The sequence below is a fragment of the Colius striatus genome, chromosome 3 (assembly GCF_028858725.1).
Source record: "Colius striatus isolate bColStr4 chromosome 3, bColStr4.1.hap1, whole genome shotgun sequence".
In the NCBI taxonomy this organism is placed as follows: domain Eukaryota; kingdom Metazoa; phylum Chordata; class Aves; order Coliiformes; family Coliidae; genus Colius; species Colius striatus.
Window position 1 is genome coordinate 21,662,584 of NC_084761.1, and position 25,072 is coordinate 21,687,655.

Here is a 25,072-nt window from a genome sequence, read left to right on the forward strand (position 1 = left end):
ACTGTCAAGTCCACCACTAACCCATGTCCCTCAGCACCTGGTCCATGTGGCTTTTACATAGCTGCAGGGTTGGCTTCTCCTATCACCTCCTTGGGCAGCCTGTGCCAGTGTCTAACAACCCTCACAGTGAAAAAGTTCTTCCTATCTCCAATTTAAACCTCTCCTATCACAACTTGAGGCCATTTCATCTTGTCCTGTCACTTGGGAGAAGAGACTGACCCCCACCTCATTACAACCTCCTATCAGGGTGCTGTAGAGAGTGATCCTGTCTCCCCTCAGCATTGTCTTCTTCAGGCTGAACACCTGCAGCTCCCTCAGCCACTCCCTATCAGACTTGTGCTCCAGACCCTATCCTAGCAACGGTGCCCATCTCTGGACGTGCTCCAGCGCCTCAATGTCCTGTTTGTAGTGAGGGGCCCAACACAGAACACAGCAGGCAAGGTGCAGCCTCACCAATGCCCAGCACAGTGGGTTGGTCCCGTCCGTGTTCCTACTGGTCATGCTATTTTTAATACAAGCCAGGATGCCCTAGGCTTTCTTGGCCACTTGGGCACGCTACTGGCTCATGTTCAGCCAACTGTCGACCAACACCCCCAGGTCCTTTTCCACCAGACAGCTTTCCAGCCAATCTGCCTCAGGCCTGTGGTGTTTAGTCCTTGACCAAGGTTGGTGTCTGCTGCTGCCCATGCACAGGGTATACGATTCAGGCAAGGGTAAGGCAGGAAGGACAGAACATTTCAGAGCCCAGGCCTAAGAGGGCAGGCCACTTACTCCCTTCCAGGTGCAGTTTGAGGAGCGTGAGGACACCAAGGCCTGCACCATTGTCATTAACGATGACAACATCTTTGAGGGCACAGAGAGCTTCACCGTGGAGCTCAGCATGCCAGCCTACGCGCTGCTGGGGAACATCACTCGTGCCACCGTCACCATCACTGACACAGAGGACGAGCCCACCCTGCAGTTCGACAGGAAGATGTACCACATCAGTGAGAGCGCTGGTGTTCTCTCTGCTCCTGTTGAAAGGAAAGGTGGGTTGAGCCAGGCAGAAGGACGTTCTGTGCTCCATGGGGCTCTGCGGTGTGAAAGGGAACGTGGCTTCGCAGGCATTGCTGCGGGTGAGACTGGCAAAGGCTGAACACACGTGGCAGAGAAAGTGGACAGGAAGCCCTAGAGACTCTGGCCAACAGTAGTGGGGACAGAGAAGTGGGCAGACTGTGAAGTATGTGTGGCTGCCTAGGGCTTGGATTTTTGTTCTGTACTTTATACATAATAGAGGCAGTTTCATGCCTGTATTCTGCCATCTTTTACCACATGACTAGGATTACTGCAAAGGTGATGAGGGGCCCTTGCAGTGTGTACCTTTGCCAGGCCAACATCTCTTTCCTGATGGAGGGCAAATAACAGCAATCCCCAGAGCAAGTGGTGTTCCTCCAGGTTTGCTTGTTTACCAGTTTAGGGTGATTCTTGTCTATTTTGGATGTAGCTTTGTGACACAACTGAAATTACGAGTGTGTTGGTTTTAGTTGTGATAGAGCTCCTTACTTTTGAATTCATTTGCCCTCCCCTCACAAGTAGGGGTAAGCCCTCCCTTGTATTTATTTGCTACTTCTCTGTGATCTAAATACTGTGTTTTATGTGGACCCTGTCACTGTACTGTAATTCTTGAATAGGCAGGTGCCACCTGTTTCCTGATGATGATCACTGAGAGTACAGGTTCCAGTATGCATGAAAGTCAGATCTAAGCCAGCTTTCATGCAAGTTTAGGGGGAGGGATGATGTTCTGTTTTCACTCCCCATCCTCTTTTCTGAATGCAACTTTGTTATTTAGGTGGATGATGTCTCCACCAAATAAAGTAAAATCATTTCCTCAGAGTTATGGGGGTTTTATTCTATTGCATCTTAGGGGATACCAGCAGCACCGTGTCAGCCGTCTGCTACACTGTTCCCAAATCAGCCAAAGGAAGCAGCCTCTATATGCTTGAATCTGGCTCTGACTTCAAGTCCCGGGGGCTGGCAGATGACAGCCGCCTCGTTTTTGGTCCGGGTGTCACCACGGTGACGTGTGACGTCGTGCTGATCGATGACAGCGAATACGAAGATGAAGAGGAGTTTGAGATCATGCTGGCCGATGCCTCGGCTAACGCACGTGTTGGCAGCCGGGCCTCAGCCAGCGTCTTCATTGGCGGGCCCAACGACGCCTCCACCGTGTTCCTGGGCAATGCGACTTTCACCGTCAGCGAGGCTGCAGGTGAAGAGTAGCAGGGGGCTCCCCCAGGGCTGCTCCACACTGCCTTGGCGGGCTTTCACCAGGAAGAGTTATCGGAAGGAGCGATTTAGGGCACAGTAACAAGAGTCGTAAAAGATCTACAGTGGGTTTCTATTCTTCCCTCTGCCCCTGTGGGGAAATCTGGGGGTTGTTCTCTGCAATAGCCTGTGCTCGGTGCGGGAGCAGTGGGGAAGGGAGAAGGACATGCTGAAGGGAAAGGGATGGTGTTGTGGTATGTGGCTGCTTTCTCATCTTGGTTCTCTCTCATGTGCAACGGGTGATGCAGGAAACATAGAGATTCCAGTCCTCCGCCAGGGACCCGATCTCTCAACCCCCGTCTCGGTGTGGTGTGCCACTCGAACGTCAGACCCACCATCTGCCAGCCCGGGCATTGATTATGTTCCCAGCTCCAGAAAAATAGAGTTCAGATCAGGCAAGACAGAAGAGGTGAGGAGTCACTTGCACTCCTGATGAGTCTGCCCTCTCTAGTGACACTTCTCTCTTGTTTATGTGCATACTCTGTATTTGCCATTTGCCTGTTTTGAAAACCCTCTTGAGGCCACTTGAGAATCATTAATAAATCTGCTAGGCACAGACTTCACATCTGATCAGCACTCCAGCCAGAGAAGATGCAGTCAAGCTACCTCTCCCAGGGTAAAGATGGTGCCTATCCTTTGAAATGATATGCCAGACTTATCTAGAAAACTGTTTCCATTGAGTAATGAATTCAGAAAAGGCCTGACATAATGACTTTGCACTAGACTCCCAAATATGCATGCTGAGAAGGGTGGAAGTTTTGCATCTCTAAAAGCAGGGCTTCTGCTTTCCTTTTAGTTCTGCACTCTGACCATACTGGATGATGCTCAGTACCCAGTGATAGAAGGGCTGGAGACATTTGTTGTTTATCTCAGCTCACCCCATGGAGCTGAGTTAACAAAGCCATTCCAAGCAATTGTGGCGATAAATGACGTCTTCCAAGATGGTAAGTTACCCGTGGCAGCTCTGTCTGATCCAGCTTAGCCTTTTCTTAATGCTTCCATGCAGCAGGAAGCCAGTCCAGGTTAGGTTATTTCTAGGCTGAATTTTCCCGTTTTCCTGGGATCTTCAATTTAGCTGCCCAGTTTCTTTCTGTGCTTCACTGCCTACAAGAGCTTGGAGTCTTCAGAAATGCAGAAGGAATTTTCCTGTGGCATTCTCTCACTTTGAGCCATGCTTTGCCTCCTCTGCTCAGAGCTCCATCCTTGTTTCGTGCTTTCTGTGAGCTCAAGTCCCACTTTACTACATGAGAAAGTCTCACTGCATGCTTACTTTTTCTTGCCTCTCATGTTTCCTTGCCAAAGGAAAGCACACACCGTGTAATATAACTTTGTAGTAGTCTATCATCATTTTTGCCTCTGTCTCTTTTGCTGAGGTCTGTCCTCTTTGCTGCTATTTGCTAGCTTCTATCTATCTGTGGAACTTCAGTGCTGTTTGACTTTCTCGATTACTTCCTGTAGTACCTAGCATGCAGTTCACCAAGGATACGTACACAGTGAAAGAAAAGGAGGGCACTCTTCACATCCCCATCTTCCGCACTGGGGACCTGAGCTACGAGTCTTCTATCAGGTGCTACACCCAGAGCCAGACAGCAAAGGTCATGGAGGACTTCATAGAGAGAAGAAATGCAGAGGAGTCTCGCATCACTTTCTTGAAAGGGGAGAAGGTGAGTTGAACCTGGTTTATACTGCCTTATTCCTCTCACTACAAGAGGGACATTATGGGCTGGAGTATGTCTAAAGATGGGCAGCAGATCCGGGGAAAGGTTTGGAGCACAACTCTGATAAGGAGGAGCTGAGGGAGCTGGGTGTGTTTAGTCTGGAGAAGAGGAGGCTGAAGGGAGACACAATCACTCTCTGCAACTCACTGATAGGAGGTTGTAGTGACGTGAGGATTGGTCTCTTCTCCCAAGTAACAAGTGACAGGACAAGGCACCAGGGGAGGCTTCAATTTGATATTAAGAACTTTTTCACTGAGAGGGTTTTTAGACACTGGCACAGGCTGCCCAGGGAGGTGATGAGAGACCCCATCCCTGGAGATATTGAAAGGCTGTGTAGGTGAGGTGCTGAGGGACACGGTTTAGTGGTGGGCTTGGCAGTGTGAGGTTAGTGGATGGACTCGGTGGTCTTAAAAGTCTTTTCCAACCCAAATGATTCTATGATTCTATAGGGAGAATAAAGAACCATGGATGGGAGAGGTTCAGATCTCCTCAACTCTATGTTGTCAGAGGAAGCTGACAGACGCTGTCCCAGCTGCTTACGTAGATGCTTAAAGTCACAAATTCCTCTGGTCCTGGAAGTATGACGTGACTCTGAAGAGGTTGCTTGTTTCACAATAAAACTGGTTAAAATATGAAATGTCAATCCTCTGTGTCAGTAGGACCTGGGATTCTTGTAGCCAAGAGCTGTCAGTTTGTGAAAGTGGGTGCATCCACTGCTGTGTCTCGTGTAACTGTGTGGTTTTCCCACACTGAAGCAGCAGCCTTAAAAGTACAAGTATTTGTTCCAGGGCTAACAGTATTTGGACATTAAACTCTAGATAGTGAAGTATAGTGTGGCCTTCCAGTGGCTTACAAATATTTTGCTGCTCTCTCCTGCTTACGTGGCCTTAGGTGAAGAATTGCAGTGTTTATGTCAATGACGACTCTGCCTTTGAACCAGAAGAGCAGTTCCAAGTCTACCTTGGTAGCCCGCTTGGAAACCATTGGAGCGGAGCTAGGATTGGGAAGATGAACGTGGCAACCATAACTGTCACTAATGAGGAAGATGGTAAGTGAGGACACTCAAGGGTGCAGCTGTACACATGTAGGATACAGTTCCAAAATGGTCAGCACAGTCTCACCAACAATTTGCAGTTTAATGTACTACATGTGAATGCCTTCAGTCACATGGACACGGCTCTGCGTGCAGGTCGCTGATGTGATGGCTTTGTGCACTGGACTGGTCCTAAGGGAGGGATCGAGTAACAGTGTCTTGAACCCGCCATTTGTCTGATTTCCCTGCAGTTGCCTGGGGAGTTGCTGTGCTTCCCCTGGGAGATATTGCCTCCAGTTCACAATGTCACAGCCTGGAGAGATTTGTGGGGAAGAAGGAGGCCAGGTCCTGCTGGTGTGACTGCTGATGGGGGCTGTAGCACCATCACACGGCATACATCTGAGGGCCTGTGATTACATGGAAGGCAGGGGATGGAAGAATCATTTACCATCCTCTGTAGCCCAATACATGTGTTGGATTTTGTCTCACCCCTTGCCCTCACATCCAACCCTTAGAACTGCAGTTTTGGCCCTTGCTTTGAGGAACCCCTTGCTCTGAAGATGTGTAGAGTCTAAAAGGAGCCAAGCTTAACTCACCCTAGTTGAGTGCCCTTCACCTCTAAAGAGTTAGCTGTTGTGCAATCCTGGGGCTTTTTCTTCACTGCTGTTTCTTTAGCACCCACCATTGAGTTTGAAGAAGCTGCATACCAAGTTCGGGAGCCGCCTGGCCCAGAGGGTGTTGCTGTATTAAATATCAAGGTGGTGCGGAGAGGGGATCAGAACAGGACCTCGAAAGTGCGCTGCAGCACCCGGGATGGCTCAGCTCAGGCCGGAGTGGATTACTACCCCAAGAGCAGAATGCTCAAATTCAGCCCAGGTAAAGGCTCTGTGGAGGGAAGGTTAGAGGCGGTGGTGTGACATTTTGTGTATGTCAGAAAGGAGCACTGAAAGGAAACATTCAGGAGATTTGGGAAAAGCCACGCTTTGCATGAGGTTTGCAACACAGCACAGGACAAACTGCTCCCAGGGAAGTGAGCTGCATCAGATAACCTTAGATTTTTGGGATTTGATTGATTTGATTTGATTTGGGGATTGATTTTGGGTTCATCGCAGGCTTTGTGGGAAGAAACACCTATCCAGCGCTTCAGTGTGTTACAGGTGAGGTGCAAGACTTTTCCCCTCACCTTGCATTAGACATGTCCTTTCCTCTCTCCTTTTCTGGTTGCCTAATCATTCTCAGTTCAAACATACTGGTGTGCTGAGCACCAGCCCTCTCCTCTCAATAAGCCAAGTGCCAAACTGCTGCCCAAGCAGGAGAACAACAAAAAGGAGGAGAGAATGAAAGCCTGGAGGTGGTGAGCTCTTTACTGAGCAGACTGTAAATGCCTAAGGACACAGAGAAGTGGCTGAGACTTTCTGCTCACTGGAATGAATGTCACTAGAAAAGAAAAGGGAAGGCCATCCCAAACCTTGTCATGTTTTCTCTTGTGTACATTTCATCCCTTCACAATGCCCTGTTGGATGAGGAGCATCTGCAGTTTGGTTGGCTTCTTGTTTTGGAGTTTTTTTTCCTGGTTTCTTTTTTGTAAAATATTTTCAATATACTGCAAAGGCCACTTTCTATGCGTTCTTTTTGGAAATGTGACTCTTGTGGGCCACAGCCTTGCACTTTGCTGTGGCTATAGTTTTGTTGTGCTAAAAGGCTGACCTGTTAAATGAAAGATGATCAGAACAGAGGAAGAAGCACTAAGCATCTGGCAGGCAAGAGTAAGGTGGTCTTCAGAGGATGTAAGGCTCAGCAGAGATCTTTCTGGATCAAGTGGAACAACTCAGACAGTGCTGCTGGACCAAGAAGCCCTCACCAAACTGTTCTGCATGCTTGTGTGAGAGACAGCAGAGATGCTCACAGCAGGGGTGGGAATGTCCTTTGGATCATAGATTTTTACTGCTGACAGCCCATACAAGACAGACATTATTAATCCTCAGACAGCATCTGCTAGTAAATCTATCACCTGATCAATTGGATCAGTTGTCATAGCTGGAGTTTTATGTATAGAGTATACTCCTGTGTGGTGAGGGCTAAATTATTAGTAGCAATGAGCAGAAATAAAATTTATAATGCATATTTTATCATAATGTCTCAGTGGTCATAGCCTGGGCCAGCTGTGCAGGTTTTTTGAGAGAACTTCAGAGCAATATCTGGTGATGAATCAAGTTCTCTTTGCTTCTCTTGCATTTCCTCTCACAGGTGTGAACCACATCATGTTTAAGGTGGAGATCATGTCCAATGAAGACCGGGAATGGCACGAGTCCTTCTCTCTGGTTCTGGGTCCAGATGATCCGGTTGAAGCTGTTCTTGGAGACACCAGCACTGCCATAGTGACTATTCTGGATCAGGAAGCCACAGGGAGCCTGATTCTACCAGCACCTCCCCTAGTAAGTTGCACATTGCAATGGATGTGATTTGGCACCCTTCCAGTAGAGACTGAAAACCCTAGTGGGGTTTCTGAAATAGAATTAAGAGCTGCAATGATGTGGCAGCCCTGGAGTTCAGAGGAAGCATTGCCTCTTCAGCCCCTCCTCAGCCTCAGGTGAATGCTGCCGTCTTGCATCCATACAGGTTGTCACCCTGGCTGATTACGACCGGGTGGAAGAAGTGACCAAGGATGGGGCTAAGAAATCCCCATCCCCAGGCTACCCTCTCATCTGTGTCACCCCTTGTGACCCTCACTTCCCCAAGTACACGGTGATGAAGGAGCGCTGCAGCGAGGCTGGGATCAACCAGTCTTCAATACAGTTCAGCTGGGAAGTAGCAACCCCCACGGATGGGAACGGAGCCAGGTCGCCTTTTGAAACCATCACTGACAACACACCCTTCACTAGTGTCAACCATAAGGTACGTGGCCAGGTACTGGGGTGGCAAAGCTGCAGGAGCACGTGGCATAAGTCAGCTAGGGATGGGGGCAGTTCTGTCAGTCTGTGTGTTGTGTGATCCCTCACGTGTGAAATTCAGTTGTGTTCCTGCAGCCAAAAAAGTGGCACCTGATAAAGTGACTGTGCCCTCTGAGAGCCCAGCACCCTGATGTGACCTCTGTCACTGGGGTTTGACTGTGGGCTTGGTTCCCTCCCGCCCTGCTCAAGTTGCAGGGAGGGCGTAGCTCAGGTTATCATCCCATGTTCCTTCAGGCACTCATTTTACGGCATTGCTCCATTTGTGACCCAAGATCTCTCTGTCCCTGGACTTTCCATGTCCTGTCCCACAGACAGAATTACTGTTTTCCTCTGGGGACTTGTCCCAGGTGCTCCCAAACTGTGATGTCTCCACTCTTCTCAGGCATCCAGGTGTGCTTCTAGATCATGTCTACTCGTACATGAGCCTTGACACTATTTTTTTGGGTAGTGTGCATTTTAGTTACACAGAGATTAAAACCTAAAATCTCCTCAAATTTAGGGATTGGCAAGGCACATATGGATGCTTCTTTGGGGACTTTTTTTTCCTTTTGGCTTCAGAAAATTTAACACTGTTCTTTGCTGAGCCTGCTAAAAGCACCACTTCTATTGATGTGGGAAGTAGCTGTGAGCATTCAGACACTTCAGTAAATCCCTGGTGGCAGGAGATGGAGCCTGACAGATCATAACAGCTCAGGCTCCATCTGCTTGGCCACACACACACTCCTAGTTTGTGTGTGCCTCACCTCTGTGCTGCCTCAAAACACCAGGATAAAATGGTTTTGAAACACAGTCAGATGTTGCAGCACCAGTGTCTTTGACTCACGTGCGTGACATCCAACCTCATAAGATTTAACAAGGACAAGTGCAGAGTCTGCACCTCAGGAGGAGCAACCCCATGCACTAGTACAGGCTGGGACCTGCTGAAGAGCAGCTCTGCAGAGAGAGACCCGGGAGTCCTGATGGATAATAAACTAAACATGAGCCAGCAATGTGCCCTTGTGGCCAAGAAGGCCAATGGCATCCTGGGATGCATCAAGAGTGTGGCCAGCAGGTTGAGGGATGTTCTCCTCCTCCTCTACTCTGCCCTAGTAAGGCCACATCTGGAACACTGTGTTCACTTCTGGGCTCCCCAGCTCAAGAGACACAGGTAACTTCTGGACTGAGTCCAGTGGAGGGTTACCAAGGTGATCAGGGGACTGGAACATCTATCTGATGAGGAAAGGCTGTGGGAACTGGGGCTGCTTAGCCTGGAGAGACTGTGAGTGGACCTTATCAATGCTGATAAATGCTTAAAGGGCAGATGACAAGAGGATGGGGCTAGTCTTTTTTCTGTGGTGACTGGTGACAGGACAAAGGACAATGGACACAAGCTTGGAATATAGAAAGTTCCACTTGAACATGAAGAGAAGCTTCTTTGTTGTGAGGATGAGGGAGCTCTGGCACAGGCTGCCCAGGGAGAGTGTGGAATCTCTTTCTTTGGAGGTTTCCAAACCTGCCTGGACATAATGTGTGTGTGACCTGATTGAGGTAACCTGCTTTAACAGGGGGCTGGTCTGGATGAGCTCTGGAGGTCCCTTCCAACCCCCACCATTTTGGGATTCTGTGATTCTGCATGTTTCTCCCTCCTTGTTCCCTGCAGGTGCTGGACAGCATTTACTTCAGCCGGCGGTTCCACGTGCGCTGCGTGGCCAAGGCTGTGGACAAGGCTGGCCATGTGGGGACCCCTCTGAGAAGCAATGTGGTTACCATAGGCACAGACAGCGCCATTTGTCACACTCCTGTGGTTGCAGGGACAGCCCGAGGATTCCAGGCACAGTCATTCATTGCCACTCTGAAGTACTTAGATGTCAAGCACAAGGAGCATCCCAACAGGTATGACCCCGGAGAAGGGAAGAGAGCAGTCCTTCACTGGGCCCCCAGGGTTTACAGACCTGGCTTGGGTTCAGAATGGAATGTGCATCTAAAACCACATCCTTCTGTGCAGTATGCCCTCTTGAACAGCTCAGGGTAGTGTTCCTGCTCTCTTCCTCGTGCCCTTTCCCCCAGGACGTTGTTGGGACAGCATAAGGAACATATGTGTGGATGGGGAAATGTAGCCAAAACAGCATCAGTGTGCCATTAGTGGGCTCCTGTGCCTGCCAGGGCTGCTTTCTTCTGCTGCCTCACCTGCTGTTTGTTCCAGAATCCACATCTCAGTGCAGATCCCCCACCAGGATGGCATGCTGCCCCTCATCTCCACTCTGCCACTGCACAATCTGCATTTCCTTCTCTCCGAGTCCATCTACAGGCACCAGCACGTCTGTTCAAACCTGGTGACTGTCAGAGACCTCAGAGGCATCTCAGGTAGTCTTTAAAGCCAACCTTTTCTTTCTGAACTTGGTGGTAGAGAGAAGCCAGTAAAGAACTGCAGACGAGAATGCTTTATTTTCCTCTGGGCTCTCTTGACATGAAGGAAATAGTAATTAATACTCCTCTACCAACAGCAGTTAACAGAGTTGCCTGGTTGAAGATGGGATGCGATGAATGGGAAGGTTTAACACATAATGGGGTTAAGCAGAGTTGCTCTATTTGAGGAGATTGTAGGTTTCTGCTTTTCAAATCTGTTTTGTGATATCCATGTGGTTGGGGGGGATCCACAGGAAGGAGATGCTGTGTCTGTGACACTGAGGTCTCCCATGTGGCAATGAGAAGCAGCAAAAAGAAATTCACTGCTGAAGTAAAAGCCAGAGCTGAAGAAAAAAGGCATTTTGTGTCTCTGATGTTTAGGGTAACATGATCCATGCTTGTTCTGTGGTGAGCAGGGGATTATTGTACTTCATTCTGTTCATTTCGTACCCAAGCTGTTCTGCATTTCTTAAAGACTAACTTTGACCTTAAATTATTAGGTCAATAAGGGGTTTTTTTAAGGATTCTTACCCCATTCCTGTAACATTGTCCCCCATGAAAACCTGTGCATATTCAGTTTGACCTCCAGGATAATGAGGGGAGAGGAGACCATTAAGTCTCTAATACAATCAAAGCCACTGATGTGAGAGTGAAAATGGGACTTCAGTACTTGTCGCCAAGCTCTTTAAAATCCCGAGTGACCGGTGTCCTGATGTCTCCTAATCCCAGAGGCAGGGTTTCTGGATGAAGTGACCTATGACAGCATCATTCTGGGTCCTGGCTATGACCGCCCTTACCAGTTTGACCCCACAGTGAGAGAGCCCAAGACGATCCAGCTCTACAAGCACCTCAACCTCAAGAGCTGCATCTGGACTTTCGACGCTTACTACGACATGACCGAATTAATCGATGTCTGCGGGGGCTCCGTCACCGCCGACTTCCAGGTGGCATGCTGGATCCTAAACTCTTCCTCCTAATCCAGATCTTTCACAATTCTTAGGCAAAGCTCCACTTGGTGTTGGTGTGTATTTGCTGCTCTGCTCTGTACAACTGGAGCATGGCTTTTTTCCCCTTTTACATACAAAAGAATGGTGCTTTGTGAAATGCCTGCCCTTAATTAATATATTTTCATTGGGGTAATGTAGGTTTTATTCTTTAATCTTCAGAGCACCATTAATTTTATTTTTTTTAAGTACAAGGATGTACTGGAAATACAAAATGTTCTCAGCTGTGCTGTATTCTTTCACAACTCAGGCTGTATTCTTAGCCAGTGTAAATGGGCAAAGAACAAAGCAGAGGCCCATCAGTTCATACTATGCAGAGGAGCAAAGTCATGGGGATTTTGAAGTAATTTCTTAATTAACTTACTGGCAGAATAAAGCCAAAAATGTTCTCGCATGAAATAATGGCTTTTGCTACTAGACGTGCCTCACTGCCCTCTCAGGGATGGGCTATACGTGTACATCCCACTCGAGGGAATTATCTGTGTCATCTTCATCAGGTTCTTGTGTTAAATTCCCAGTCATGATGTTACAGCCAACATGATCTCTTTTAATTCCTGCCGGCCTGGAGTACTTTGTTAGCTTTCTTTTTATAGCTCCAATTATTTGCACAAATCCAGAGAAGCTGCTTGAACTGAACAACTGCATAATTGAGTACATGGAGGCTGGCACCAGCCGATCTGGAATGTCTCTCTGAGCTCTCACGGGGGCTGGCAGAGTACAGCTGTGCTCTGCAGATAATAAATGGTGTATATATAGATGAGGAACTGTGCTATTTCAGATACTCTCAAGGGCCAGTCCTGAACAAGCAGAATTGTTCCTTTTTAAGACACAGAACTGGAAACTGTGGGGTTTTGAGGTGAAGTGGTGAGCACAGCTCCTTTTGTCCCATGGCACCTGGGTGCTTTAGCACTTACCCTTATTTAATGGGCAAGTTTGTCATAAGTACCTATATGTAAAGAGAAAGAAAGTTCAGTCATCTCTGACCTAATTGTAAGAGTTGTGTAGTATGTGAGGAGTGCCCTGTGCTGTACTTTTTCCTAGTAGTTCATTATTGTTTTTCAAGTGGCAGTCCAGCAATAACTTTTGTTGCCAATCAGCTCCCTGTTTGATAATAGTGCTCAGTCTTTATGGAGCAATGACATTATAGCCCCTGCATTAGCTTCTCTCTGTTTAGGACATCCATGGTTGAGAATTAAAAAGAAATCTTCTGTGGCAAGTACTCTAGCTTTTTTTTCACCACTTGCAGAGCAGAAGGTGAATGCAGTGGGTGCTGTGAGTCCAGACCAGTGTCTCTCCTATGGAAGGTGCATAACCACCTTTTTGGGGGTTTATTGACAGGTACGGGACTCCGCTCAGTCCTTCTTAACAGTCCATGTCCCTCTCTACGTGTCCTATATCTACGTGACAGCACCGAGAGGCTGGGCTTCTCTCGAGCACCACACGGAGATGGAGTTCTCCTTTTTCTATGACACGGTTCTCTGGAGGACGGGTAAGTCCCAGGCACCTGGACAGGTATGGGAGAAGTGTATTTCCCGTTGTTGAGGTTGCTCCCTGGGGGATACTTGGAGTCATTTCTCAGGCACTCATCAGTGATTCTTGTACAGGAGCTACAGACTCGTTCCTCAGCCTCCTGGTCCTCACAAATGGACTTTCTCCTCCAGTATCCCTTTGTTCAAACTGTGGTAGTCCCAGCAGCGAGCCCTAAATCCTTCCTATCCGCTGCTGCTGGTAATATCCAAAACGTTACATCCGTGCCTCTATCCTGTGCCTGCAGGTCTTCTGTTTCCAGCTTGTTAAATTTCCTTTCCCACAATTTTTGGAGCCTGTGTATTTGCTGTGAAGCCAGTGCCTGCAGCCTTGAGCAGTATTTGCTGCCCAAAGGGCCATGAGGCACAGACAGCGCCTCACCTTGTGTTTGATTCCAACAGCGGTGACACTAAATATTGCAGGGTAGGCACTCAGAGAGCTTTGTTCGTGGAAGGCCACTCGGGAATTAAGGCCAGGAGTACCCAGAAACAACTGTCCACACTTATTATGTAAAACAGATTACATCCACAGGCTAATCATAGGAGGGAACTCAGTGTATTTACTTCCCTTATGCTTGAGTGAGACTTAGGCAGCACATGTGGCTAATGAAGGCTGTGTATAGCTGACTGACTGGAGCATGATCCCACACCTTTTTGGAGCTCCTTGAAATGCTTCTGGAACTGCATGGGGTTGCCAGAGTGTGTCTGAGGGCCGGCTGTGCTGCGTGGCCTGCCCCGTGACTCTGTTCTTGCTGCACTGTGCAGGCATTCAGACGGACAGCGTTCTCTCAGCGCGGCTGCAGATAATCAGGATCTACATCCGCGAGGACGGACGGCTGGTTATTGAGTTCAAGACACAGGCCAAGTTCAGAGGTGAGAGTGTTAGTCCTGACAGAGGAAGAAATTGACCTACGAGTGCAGATCTGTTCTGAAAACACGGGTAGCAGAACAAGGAGCCCCCCTGTGCTGAGGGGTGCACTGTGTGCTCTCCCTGTACTCTTGCCTTACTTGTCACCTCTTTGTCCTCACCCCAGGGCTTTTTGTAATGGAGCACCACAGCCTGCCAGATGTCAAGTCTTTTTTAATGACTCCAGACCACCTGGGAGGGATTGAATTTGACCTGCAGCTGCTGTGGAGTGCTCAGACTTTCGACTCTCCCTACCAGCTTTGGAGAGCAACCAGTTCCTATAACAGGTGAGGACTGGATATTCAGCCACTTTCAGCAGTTCCCCACGGCACAATATTCTTTGTGAGCAATGAATGCCTGCGTAGTTAACAGCAGCAGCAGAGCAGCTTTGAATCCAGCTCCGAGAAAGGAATTTCTATTGCCCTTTCAGCAGTCACAGTCATAGAGTGGAGTGGTCAGGAGACAGCCTTGGCCAAAGGCTCAGAGCTAGAGCAGTCAGGGAGCTGCTGTCAGGGCTGAAAACCTTCCTCTGCTGGTTGTGTAAGTGAAGGGAAAAATCACTTCATCTCTGTAAGGGCATTTTTCTATCAATTAAGCCAGTGGGTAGGTAGATACCAGAGGTGACAATGTATTCAAGGTTGTTTTGTAGTCTGCAAGTTAAAAGCAGGACTTCATGCCCATGACTGATTGAGTTGGTAGTGCTATGCTGAGTGGGTGGAGGTGGGTATATTAACATATAGAAACACTTGTTTCACTTTTTAAGAAAATTCCTTGTCATTACTAGTTCTGTCTGTGACTGTTTATTCTTACAGTCTGTGCTCCTTGCACAGAGGGTCAAATTAAAAAGCATGGGCCAAATTTGTCCCTCCCATGACTGCTAGAGTAGATGGACATTTCTGGGGCAAAGGAGAGGTCCTTCTATGAACTTTGTCTTGTCTGCTTACACTAAGTAGGAAATGGTGGGTGATGGGCGAGCACATCAGCTGGATGAACAGCTCGGAGTCTCGTTGGGTGAGCACAGTGTCTCTTCTCTGTTCCCAGGAAGGACTACTCTGGAGAATACACCATCTTCTTAATCCCCTGCACTGTACAGCCCACACAGCCATGGGTAGAGCCTGGAGACAAGCCTCTGCCCTGCACGGCTCATGCTCCTGAGCGGTAAGGAAGCGCTAGGACCATTTCAGCCCATCTGGGCTGTTTGTGTGGTTCCAGCAATAAACTTACTTCAAAAGTTGCCTTTACCTGTGTGCCTGCCTTTCCTCTGCCACCTCTGGCTAGGCTGTGGACTCCCAGAACAAGGGCTGTCCTGGGCTATTGTATATGTCAGCCAGCAGTTTTCAGCCTTGGGGCTGCAGAAGCCCATGTAGCCTTCCGTTGTCAACAAGAAAATCAGAACTCCTGGGAGAAGGCATCAGCAGGTGGTGCAGAGCCCTGCACTGTTACTGGAAAACTAGGGCAGGGTGAGGGCAACAAGCCATCTTGGGCAGAGTACCACTATAGTAAGGGCTGGCAGACTCTAAATAGTAAAGATGGAGGGAAGAAAGGGGAATCAGGCTGTATAGGTCACCACCATGTCACTTCAGATGCGTCCGAACTAATGCTCTCCTTTCTCCTTTCCTGCCTCAATTATAGATTTTTGATCCCGATTGCCTTCCAGCAGACAAACCGCCCGGTCCCCGTCGTCTACTCCCTAAACACAGAGTTTCAGCTCTGTAACAACGAGAAGGTGTTTCTGATGGACCCCACCAAATCTGAAATGTCTCTGGCAGAAATGGATTACAAAGGGGCTTTTTCAAAGGGTAGGATTTGTTTTCTTTCTTTCTTTCTTTCCCTTCCTGCTGGTGCCTAATGTTTCTGTCTTCCACTCCTCTGAAAGGGAAGGGTAAAGCCCAGGTTTGGCTTTCCCTCTTTCACAGCAACAAATGGCATGTGGAGCAAGTCAGAGCCCTGTAACAGCATGAGAAGACAAGAATGTCCTCTGGCACAGCATTTTGTCATCTGCACACACAAATCAAAACCTTTCCAAACCCAGAGCCATATGCAGTTTGGAGCCTTTGGCTCTAACAGTGGTTCTTTTGTTGTGAACGGAGAATTTAACCTGACTATTTTCCTCCCAACCTCCTCAGGGCAAATCCTGTACGGCCGTGTGCTCTGGAACCCTGAACAGAACCTCAATGCCGCTTACAAACTACAGCTGGAAAAAGTCTATCTGTGCACAGGCAGGGATGGCTACGTGCCTTTCTTTGACCCAACAGGCACTATCTATAACGAGGGGCCCCAGTATGGCTGCATTCAACCCAACAAGCACCTGAAACACCGATTTCTCCTCTTGGTACGTTTTCTGCTGTGACTAGAACTGCAATGTTGAGCATTTTGTGCAATCACATCCAGAGAAGTCTGGTCTCTCAGCCTCTTGCTGGCATGACAGACCTGGGAACTAAATGGCCTTCCTACTTTTGAACTTGCACACTGGGACTGCTTGGGGCAGAGTGACTGGAAAGCTGTCTGATGGAAAGTGACCTGAAGGTGTTGGTCAACAGCTGGCTGAACATGAACCAGCAGCATGCCCAGATGGCCAAGAACACCAATGGCGTCCTGGCTTGTATCAGAAATGGTGTGGCCAGCAGGGACAGGGAAGTGATTATGTCTCTCTACTGGGCCCTAGTGGGGCCTCACCTTGGCTGCTGTGTTCAGTGGTGGGCTCCTCACTCCAAGATAGACATGGAGGTGCTGGAGCTTGTCCAGAGATGGGCACCAGAGTTTGGGAAGGGTCTGGAGCACAAGTCTGATGAGGAGTGGCTGAGGGACCAGGGAATGTTTATCCTGGAGGAGGCTGAGGGGAGATAAAATCACTCTCTGCAACAGCCTGATAGGAGGTTGTGGTAAAGTGGGGGTCAGTCTCTTCTCCCAAGTAACGAGTGATAAGAGGAAAATTGCTTCAATTTGTGCCAGGGGAGGTTTAGACTGTAGATGAGGAGGAACATTTTCACAGAATCACAGAATCTTAAGAGTTGGAAGGGACTTCAAAAGATCATCTAATCCAACCCCCCCTGCCAGAGCAGGGCCACCTAGAATAGGTCACACAGGAACTCATCCAGGTGGGTTTTGAGTGTCTTCAGAGAAGGAGACTCCACAACCCATCTGGGCAGCCTGTTCCAGTGCTCCCTCACCTGAACAGTGAAGTTTTTCCTTGTATTTCTTTGGAACCTCTTATGTTCCAGCTTGTACCCACTGCCCCTTGTCCTATCATTGGATATCACTGAGAACAGCCTGGGTCCATCCTCCTGACACAATGTTCCAGGTGTGGTCTCATGAGGGCAGAGTAGAGAGGGAGGAGAACCTTTCTTGACCTACTCACCACATCCCTTCTAATACACCCCAGGATGCCATTGGCCTTCTTGGCCATGAGGGCACATTGCTGGCTCATGCTCATCCTGCTGCCCACCAGGACACACAGGTCTCTTTCCCCTACACTACTCTCTAACAGTTCATTCTCCAACCTGTACTGGTACCTGGGGTTATTCTTTCCCAGATGCAAGACTCTACGCTTGCCCTTGTTGAATTTCATTAGATTTCTCCCTGCCCAACTCTCCAGCCTGTCCAGGTCTTGTTGGATGACAGCACAGCCTTCTGGTGTGTCAGCCACTCCCTACAGTTTAGTATCCTCAGCAAACTTGCTGACAGTGCCCTCTGTTCCCTCATCAAGGTCATTAATGAATATATTGAACAGTACCGGTCCCAGGACCGACTCCTGAGGGACTCCACTAGATGCAGCCTCCAACTAGACCCTGCCCCATTGGTCACCACTCTCTGCCTTCTTCCGTTCAACCAGTTCACAATCTACCTCACTACCTGATCATCCAGCCCACACTGTCTCAGTTCTGCTGCGAGGATGCTGTGGGAGACGATGTTTCACTGAGAGAGTTGTTGGATCAGGGAGGTAATGGGAATCCCCATCCCTGGAGATATTTAAAAGTCATGTAGCTGAGGTGCTGAGGGACATGGTTTAGTGGTGGCCTTGGCAGTGTTAAGTATGTGATTTGATTCGATGGTCTTGAAGGTCTTTTCCAACCAAAACCTTTCTATGATTCTGTGATTCTATTAGCTTTTTTGGTCCATGTGTTCTCCCTAGCCTGAGCATCCCAGATGACATAGCACTGCTGGGTTTTGATTTGACTTCCCCAGGCCCTCCCAAACCCCACAACATCCTGCATAGTTTCCAGTCAGACCCTGTTGCCCTCCCCGACACAGAAAACCAGAGCCAGAACAAAGCATAGTGCCTGTGCTAAATGCTTCCCTCATCTGGGCAGGCATTCAAATGTCCTCTGCTTCTGCTTTCAGTTGAGTTATTTTCCCCCAGTACAAACAGATTCTGACTGCAAAGGGATAAGAAGTGAAAATGTGGTGGATTTTTTGCAGTACTGGGCAGACAGGTGCAAAACATGAAACAAGATCAGTTTTTCCTCAGCCTTTATCTGTGAGTATTTCTTGGTCTAAGAAAAAAGGAAAAAACAAACCACAAATTAGGAAGAAAAAGAAGTGACGTACCAAACTCTTAAAATTTGCCTTGATCTCTCTGCTCAGGCCACAGCTTGGAATTGACAGGACCAGCATCATATGAAGGGAGATTTCTTTCCCAGTTGTGCAGGAATACTTTGTGTACAAATGCACAGTTAGCTCCCCAGATGTCATTAGCATTTGCGAGCGTCCTTGCTGGCAGCCCTGTTACCACTCATAGGACGGGTAATATAGTACTGGTTAGTTTGAGCAGGCTGGTTAAGCTCTTCTGATCTTCATTTGTACAAACATGATGTTGACATAGTCAGCCCTAAAACAGTATGAAGCATCTCCAAGTCACATACATCAAAAATATTTTCTGTGCAATAAGCTAAATGTCCCTGCCTACGCGTACGTGTGGACACTGGGCATTGGGGTTGGGGTTCTGCAGCAGCAGGCGGGTGTTGTTCAGCGGCCTGGCTTCCCTTCAGGGAGATGGTGGCACACGTTCCTCTTCATGACACTTCTCTCCTTCCCAGGACCGACACCAGCCAGAAGTGACAGACAAGTATTTCCACGACGTGCCATTTGATGCTCACTTTGCTTCTGAGCTGTCCGAGTTCCACTCAGTCAGCAGCATGCCCGGAGTCGATGGATTTACTCTCAAGGTGGATGCTCTCTACAAGGTACAAAACCAAGTGATATCAGTAGCCTAAAATTCACTTCTCTGTCCAGGATGCTCCAAATACTTCGTGAATTGTAGGCTCTGGGCCTGACACTGCCTAGGGAACCCAATTGACTTGCAGGTCATACTGTAGCAGCCTCTCCTCACTTTGCCTGGGTATAAACATGAGATGAGAGATCAGAGCCTCTGTTCAGCAGCAGAGTGCGTCAACAGGGTCATCCCTCCCTCTGAAGGCAGCCGGAGCTCAGAGCTTTCCGCAGCCCTTCCTCATGACGGAAGTAGGCAACCTCTAGGTCCAGTCCTTTCTGCACAGAGCCTGGCAGTAGGAGGCTCAGAAGAGCCCAGCAGATTATAGCAGAAATGAAACACACACAGAAGAAGCTCTCGATTGAGGGCAGAATTGTATATCCTGACTTCTGGGCTTTTGTGTCCGTCCACAGAGAGGCCATCTTTGTAACTCACTGACCTCTGTTTGCTTTAGGGGCTTCTTGGCATTGCCAGGATTGTGCCATGAATTAACAGTAGAGCAGGTTAAGAAGCAAATTCCAGCTCAGAAAATGGAGATGAGGAATGAATTCTGGTGATGAATATTATATTATTTTCCAAAGCACTCAGGAATTAAGCTCTTTAAAAACACGTTGTTAATGTTCCTAAATTAATAATTGCAGTTGCCAAAGTCAGTAAGGCTGAACACCTGGCTTAGTGGTAAATATTATCACAGGTGCTCATAAAAACACACTGAGTTTTTGTTGATATATGCATGAGTCAAGAAAGGGACAAAAAAAGCAACCAGCTCTACCTTAATGAAATTACTCAACAGTTAACATTTCCTCACTGTGCATGTTCCCTTCCTTAAAGGTGGAGGCTGGACACCAGTGGTACCTTCAGGTCATCTACGTCATCAGCCCAGAGAGCAGGGCAGGGCCTCGCGTCCAGCGATCCCTCACTCGCCCCTGGAGACGCAGCCGCAGGGACTTGGTCAGCAATGACGGGAGGCTGATGCTGGACGACTCCTTAATCTATGACAATGAAGGCGACCAGGTCAAGAACGGGACCAACATGAAGTCGCTGATCTTGGAGAGGGAAGAAGCCGCCGTCGCAGCCTCCTTATCGCAAACGGGGGCGTCCCTGGGCAGCGCCTTTGCGGCCGTCACCCTCCTGCTGCTGGTGCTTTGCGGGGTTTGCCTTCTCGCCAGGAAGTGTCGAAAGCGGCAGAGAAAGCGGGCAGCTGCCAGGTCCGCCCTGGAGGAGCATCCCCTGAACACCAAGGTGGAGCTGCCCAGGGGCACCCAGAAGACCCTGGACAGCCGGTACTGCACAGTGAGGAATGTTAATATATTGAGGGAAGGCGGGAGTGTCTGCGAGGGGAAAGGCAGGAAGGTTAAACAGGTGAACTTGGAGGTCAAAGTCCACAGCAATTTGCACGACGGAACAGAAGTTTAATGGAGCACACCCTTTGGTCTGGGAAAAGCTTTTTATAAATTGTAAAAAGAAAATATATATAAACAATCCAAAAAAGAAAAGCTGAGAGAAGTTATAGTGGTATTTTTATACTCATGTGAGAAGAAGTAGCCCTGGCTCACCTCTGCTCCTCCCTGTGCAGCGGCTGCAGGGCTAGGCGGGTGAGGGGTGCAGAGGTGCCGCCTCGGCCGTGCTCCCCCTGTGCAGCGGCTGCGGGGCTAGGCGGGTGAGGGGTGCAGAGGTGCCGCCTCGGCCGTGCTCCCCCTGTGCAGCGGCTGCGGGGCTAGGCGGGTGAGGGGTGCAGAGGTGCCGCCTCGGCCGCGCTCCCCCTGTGCAGCGGCTGCGGGGCTATGCGGGTGAGGGGTGCAGAGGTGCCGCCTCGGCCGCGCTCCCCCTGTGCAGCGGCTGCGGGGCTAGGCGGGTGAGGGGTGCAGAGGTGCCGCCTCGGCCGCGCTCCCCCTGTGCAGCGGCTGCGGGGCTAGGCGGGTGAGGGGTGCAGAGGTGCCGCCTCGGCCGTGCTCCCCCTGCGCCGACCCCGGGGCTGTCTCAGGCCTGCGGAGCCCAGCACCTCCCGCGGGCCAGGGACAGCTTGTGCCCGGGCACGCAGAGGAGGCTCTGCAGGGGTCGGGGGCTGTTCCTCACCTCGCCGGGGAGTAGAGCAAGAGAAGCAGCAGCTCCCAGTTCAACACATGGCCTTGATTTGCATCTTAAAACGAGGCAAAACCCTACAGGAAACCACAATGGGCTCTGGTGCTCGGTACTGGGAGGTTAATGCGGGGGCAGTGCTGGCTGTGGGAGGGGACACGAATTGTCACAGGGAGTGTTGACTGTCCCGAATAAAGTTTGAATACAAACCCAACACAGGGTGTGACTGGACTGTCCTTTGCCTCCTTCAGCCCCGGGGGCGCTGGGGGCTGCGTCGCCGCGCTGGGGGACAGGGATGTGCTGGGTGTGCCCACCACGGCGGGGCTTCCCAATGGCCTCGGCGGGCGGCCGAGGAAGGTGTTCAGCCCCCCTTCCAGGCTGCGGCGCGGGCTGTACGGCCGCCGTGCCCGCAGCCGCCCACCAGATGGCGCTGCGCTCGGCAGCGCTGCTCCGCCTCCGCCAGAGGGCGCGAGCATTGTCGGGGCGCGGCCGTTGTGCCCTGCCGTGTGGCGCAGCGTCCACGAGGGGCGCTGCCATCGGACAGCGTGCCGGGGCCAGGCGAGGCTGACGGCACAGCCCCGCGCATGCGCACTGCTGCCCCGCGCGCGCGCTCATGTGCCCCGGCGGCGGCAGGCGCGCGGCGGCCCCACAGGCTTCGCAACCCACCCACGGCCGCCAGGGGGCGCCGTCGCCCGAGACTCAGCGGGGCCGCGCCCGGCTCGCTGCAGCTTCCTCCGCACGCACGGTGAGCGCCGCTCTGCTGCCGCTGCTGCCGCTGCTGCCGCTGCTGCCGCTGCTGCCGCTGCTGCCGCTGCTGCCGCTGCTGCCGCTGCTGCCGCTGCTGCCGCTGCTGCCGCTGCTGCCGCTGCTGCCGCTGCTGCCGCTGCTGCCGGCGCCGGGTCACACATGGGCCGCAGCCGCGCTGTGCCCAGGCATCTCGTCTCCCCGGAGCGCCTCTGGGGCGCTGCCGTCGCGGTCCTCATGCCGCCGCAGCACCGCCGCTGCTTCCGCGGGGTCTCATGCAGAGTCCCCGGGGCACCTTGTGCAGGCAGCCGCCAGCCCCGGGCGTGGGTTTGGCAGCAGCAAGAGCTGCCGGCTCTGCCTGCGCTGGCAGTCACGGGTGAGGCTCAGCTTGTTTCGCTTTCTCCCGGGCCAGGACCCTCCACAGGGGCCCAGGCACTTTGCCAGTCGGGTCCGGCCCCAAGGCAGCTTCTTTCGCCCAGGTCCTTTGTGGAGCAGCCGCCAGCCAAGCAGACCCCTCAGCCTGACGCTGGCTCTGCTGTAGCTGGGGAGAGCTGGGAGCAGTGAGTGTGGGAGCTGCTGCAGGAGGACACTGGTTCCCACTGGTGTTCAGCCCTTCGGCCCTGCCCAGTGTCATCCTCACAGGGGATGCCCCAGGGCCGGAGCTGGCAGTGTCGGGCACTCTGGGAGGAGCTTTGCTTTGACTGAAACCTTCCTTTTGAGCTCCAGACACGCTGTGGTGGGAGCAGAGGCTGCTCTGGGGACTCCCACCGGCTCCTGCAGCCCCAGCAGCAAGACAGTGAAGCCGCCTGGCCAAGCACAGGTAGTGATGCCGTCACGGTGCTGCTGGTGCCTCAGGAGGTGTTGGTGGCCCAGGTGGTGCCGTGTGGCTTGTGCTGGCATGTGGGGAAGGCTCATCCAGGCACCTGGATGGGCAACACGGCTCCAAGGTGATGAGCACCAAGTGACACCAGTGGGGACGATGTGCCTGCTGAGGCGAATGCTGTGACAGTGGCCAAGTACAGCTGCGCAGAGGGACCCTGTTGGGGTCGAGTCCCTGCAGGGTCCCCAGGTACAGAGAGGCAGGTGGGGATCCTGTCTCTGGATGGGGCAGTGGGGTGCCAGGGACTGCTGGTGCTCTGAGGGCATCAGGACTAAGAGAATGTGAAGGAGCCAGGCCTGGAGGATGCTCAGGGAGCAGTTTTGTGCTCCAGGCACATTAGCTTTGTCCTAAGCACAAATCCACCTCAGGCTAGGCCCAGACTGGTCAGTGCTGTGTGTTTGAGGAGGTGACAGTGGGTGCTGGCAGGGTCAGGCCCAGACCCCCCTGGCATGATGGCTGCTGGTCATGGGTCTGTACCGCTGCTGCTGTACAGATTTGGGGGCGTTTCAGCCAGGTCCTGGCTCTCACTCTCCCAGGACTGAGACCTTTCTGGTGTCCTGTTCCTGTTTTTCCCTCCCCTCCCATCTCAGGTGTGCAGTGCTGTGTTGCTGCAGGGTGCCCATGCCTAGGAAGCAACAGGGTCTGTAGGGGCAGCAGCTCCAGGGAATCTGGGCCAGGCTGTGTGGAACTACTGGAACCTCTGTTCACATCTTTCCTTATCCGTAGGTCTCATCTGGAACAGAGTTAAACCATGCCATGAGTTCAGGGAGGAATGGATGGATGGCCAGAGGACCCTCAGCCAGGCTGGGAGCCATGTGGGGCATGGAGCCTCAGGAAGGAGCTGAATTGCTTGTGCTGAGGTTGCCACTTGCGCAACTCCAGCTCTGTGCAGCTTCAGGTCGGCTGTTTTGGACCCAGCTGTTTCTGTTTATTGGTTCAGACTCCTGTTTGTTTCAGTTCAGCTCTGGGACAGCTCCAGTTCAATTTTGGCTCCTGTTTCAGTCAACAGTTGGGTTTGTGCTCTGGTCTGAGGTCCATCTGGTGGATAGCTCCAGCTTATTTGCAGGTCCATTTTTGTTTTCAGCTTCAGTTCACCTATGGCTCAAGCTTATTTGCAGCCTCAGGTTGGTTGTTGCTATCCCTGTTCATTTCAGCTTGAGCTTTTTTTTTTTTAGTTCCTATTCATTGCCACCTCCAGCTCTCTTTGCCCCCTGTCAAGACTGCCTGGTGGACTGCTCCACCTTGTGCTTGATTCCCATTGGGTTTCGTCTCCCATTCTAGCTCAGTCCAACCTCTTCCTCTACAGTCCCAGTAGGATTCAGCAGCTTTTCAGTTCTGCTCCAGCTCATTCTGCTTGTGCTCCTGCCACACTGTAAATCAATCACTGTCGTAATTTGTATATGAATATGAGTTGTCATCACTGCAGGTGCACTGCCCAACAAGGTTGTGTTTATTGTTCAGGAACTATTTGGGTGCATCGACACCTCTTAAATAAACAGTTGGAAGCCAAGATGGCATGAAAAGTGCCTGTTCCCCCAGAGCCTATATCTCAGGCATTTAGTTCAGTCTGGTACATGGCAGCCTCCCAAACTGCACAGAACATGACCAGGGCCCCACACACTCCCTGCATCCCCCTTACCCATGCACCTCAATACCCTCCCAATTCCCCCTAAACCTGCAACCACCAACGCCGCCCCAGGCTTTGTCCCCAGAAACATCTGAGCTGGTCTCTGTTTCTGAGCCGAATGATTCTATGACTTTTTGTTTCTCGTCCCCAAAACACAGGACTTCTGGATCTCTCCTGCCCTTGAAGAGCCTGCTGTCATGCTCCTTAAGACACGGGACTTAAGTCTCCAATTCTGAGCTCCAAATCTGGCTAAGGAAGCTGGAGTCAAGCCCCAGAAAACAATGAGTGACATAGTCTCTGGTTTTGATTCTCAAAATGCGGGACTTGGCCTCTCTTTGAAGCCCTCAAACTGGCCAGAGGAGCATGCTGTCACACTCCCCAGACACAGGATGTGTCTGTTTCACAGCCCCAGGACTCATTTCAAGTCCCAAAACTTGGACTGGTCTGATGAGCCTGGCTTTAAGAGCGCAGGACCTGGACTCTTGTTTCTGAGGCCCCCCCAAAATGCTTGAGTTTTACTAGTCTTAACTTCAGGGCCCTAAAACTGGCCAGATGAGCCTGCATTCAAGCCCCAGGAAATGAGTGACATACATGGTTTCTGGTTTTGATCACTAAAATGCTGAACTTGGTCTCTCTTTCAAATCCTCAGACTGCCCAGAGGAACCCACTGCCACACTCCCCAGACACAGGACTTGGTCTCCGTTT

General features: G+C 50.8%; 1 protein-coding gene across 1 annotated transcript in view; it reads left to right on the forward strand.

Moving 5' to 3' along the window:
• The window catches only part of FRAS1 (Fraser extracellular matrix complex subunit 1), a 173,793-nt gene extending 153,063 nt beyond the window's left edge, over positions 1-20,730 (forward strand). Inside the window, exons 54-73 of the mRNA XM_061992064.1 lie at positions 782-1,028; positions 1,904-2,248; positions 2,553-2,713; positions 3,101-3,248; positions 3,763-3,968; positions 4,914-5,070; positions 5,731-5,931; positions 7,303-7,490; positions 7,675-7,950; positions 9,646-9,878; positions 10,189-10,349; positions 11,121-11,335; positions 12,734-12,884; positions 13,687-13,794; positions 13,956-14,115; positions 14,870-14,986; positions 15,461-15,627; positions 15,955-16,160; positions 18,865-19,011; positions 19,869-20,730. Coding sequence (XP_061848048.1) covers positions 782-1,028; positions 1,904-2,248; positions 2,553-2,713; positions 3,101-3,248; positions 3,763-3,968; positions 4,914-5,070; positions 5,731-5,931; positions 7,303-7,490; positions 7,675-7,950; positions 9,646-9,878; positions 10,189-10,349; positions 11,121-11,335; positions 12,734-12,884; positions 13,687-13,794; positions 13,956-14,115; positions 14,870-14,986; positions 15,461-15,627; positions 15,955-16,160; positions 18,865-19,011; positions 19,869-20,453 — 4,179 coding nt within the window. The 3' untranslated portion in view covers positions 20,454-20,730. The remainder of the gene's footprint in view (positions 1-781; positions 1,029-1,903; positions 2,249-2,552; positions 2,714-3,100; positions 3,249-3,762; positions 3,969-4,913; positions 5,071-5,730; positions 5,932-7,302; positions 7,491-7,674; positions 7,951-9,645; positions 9,879-10,188; positions 10,350-11,120; positions 11,336-12,733; positions 12,885-13,686; positions 13,795-13,955; positions 14,116-14,869; positions 14,987-15,460; positions 15,628-15,954; positions 16,161-18,864; positions 19,012-19,868) is intronic.
• Positions 20,731-25,072: the final 4,342 nt, after the last annotated feature.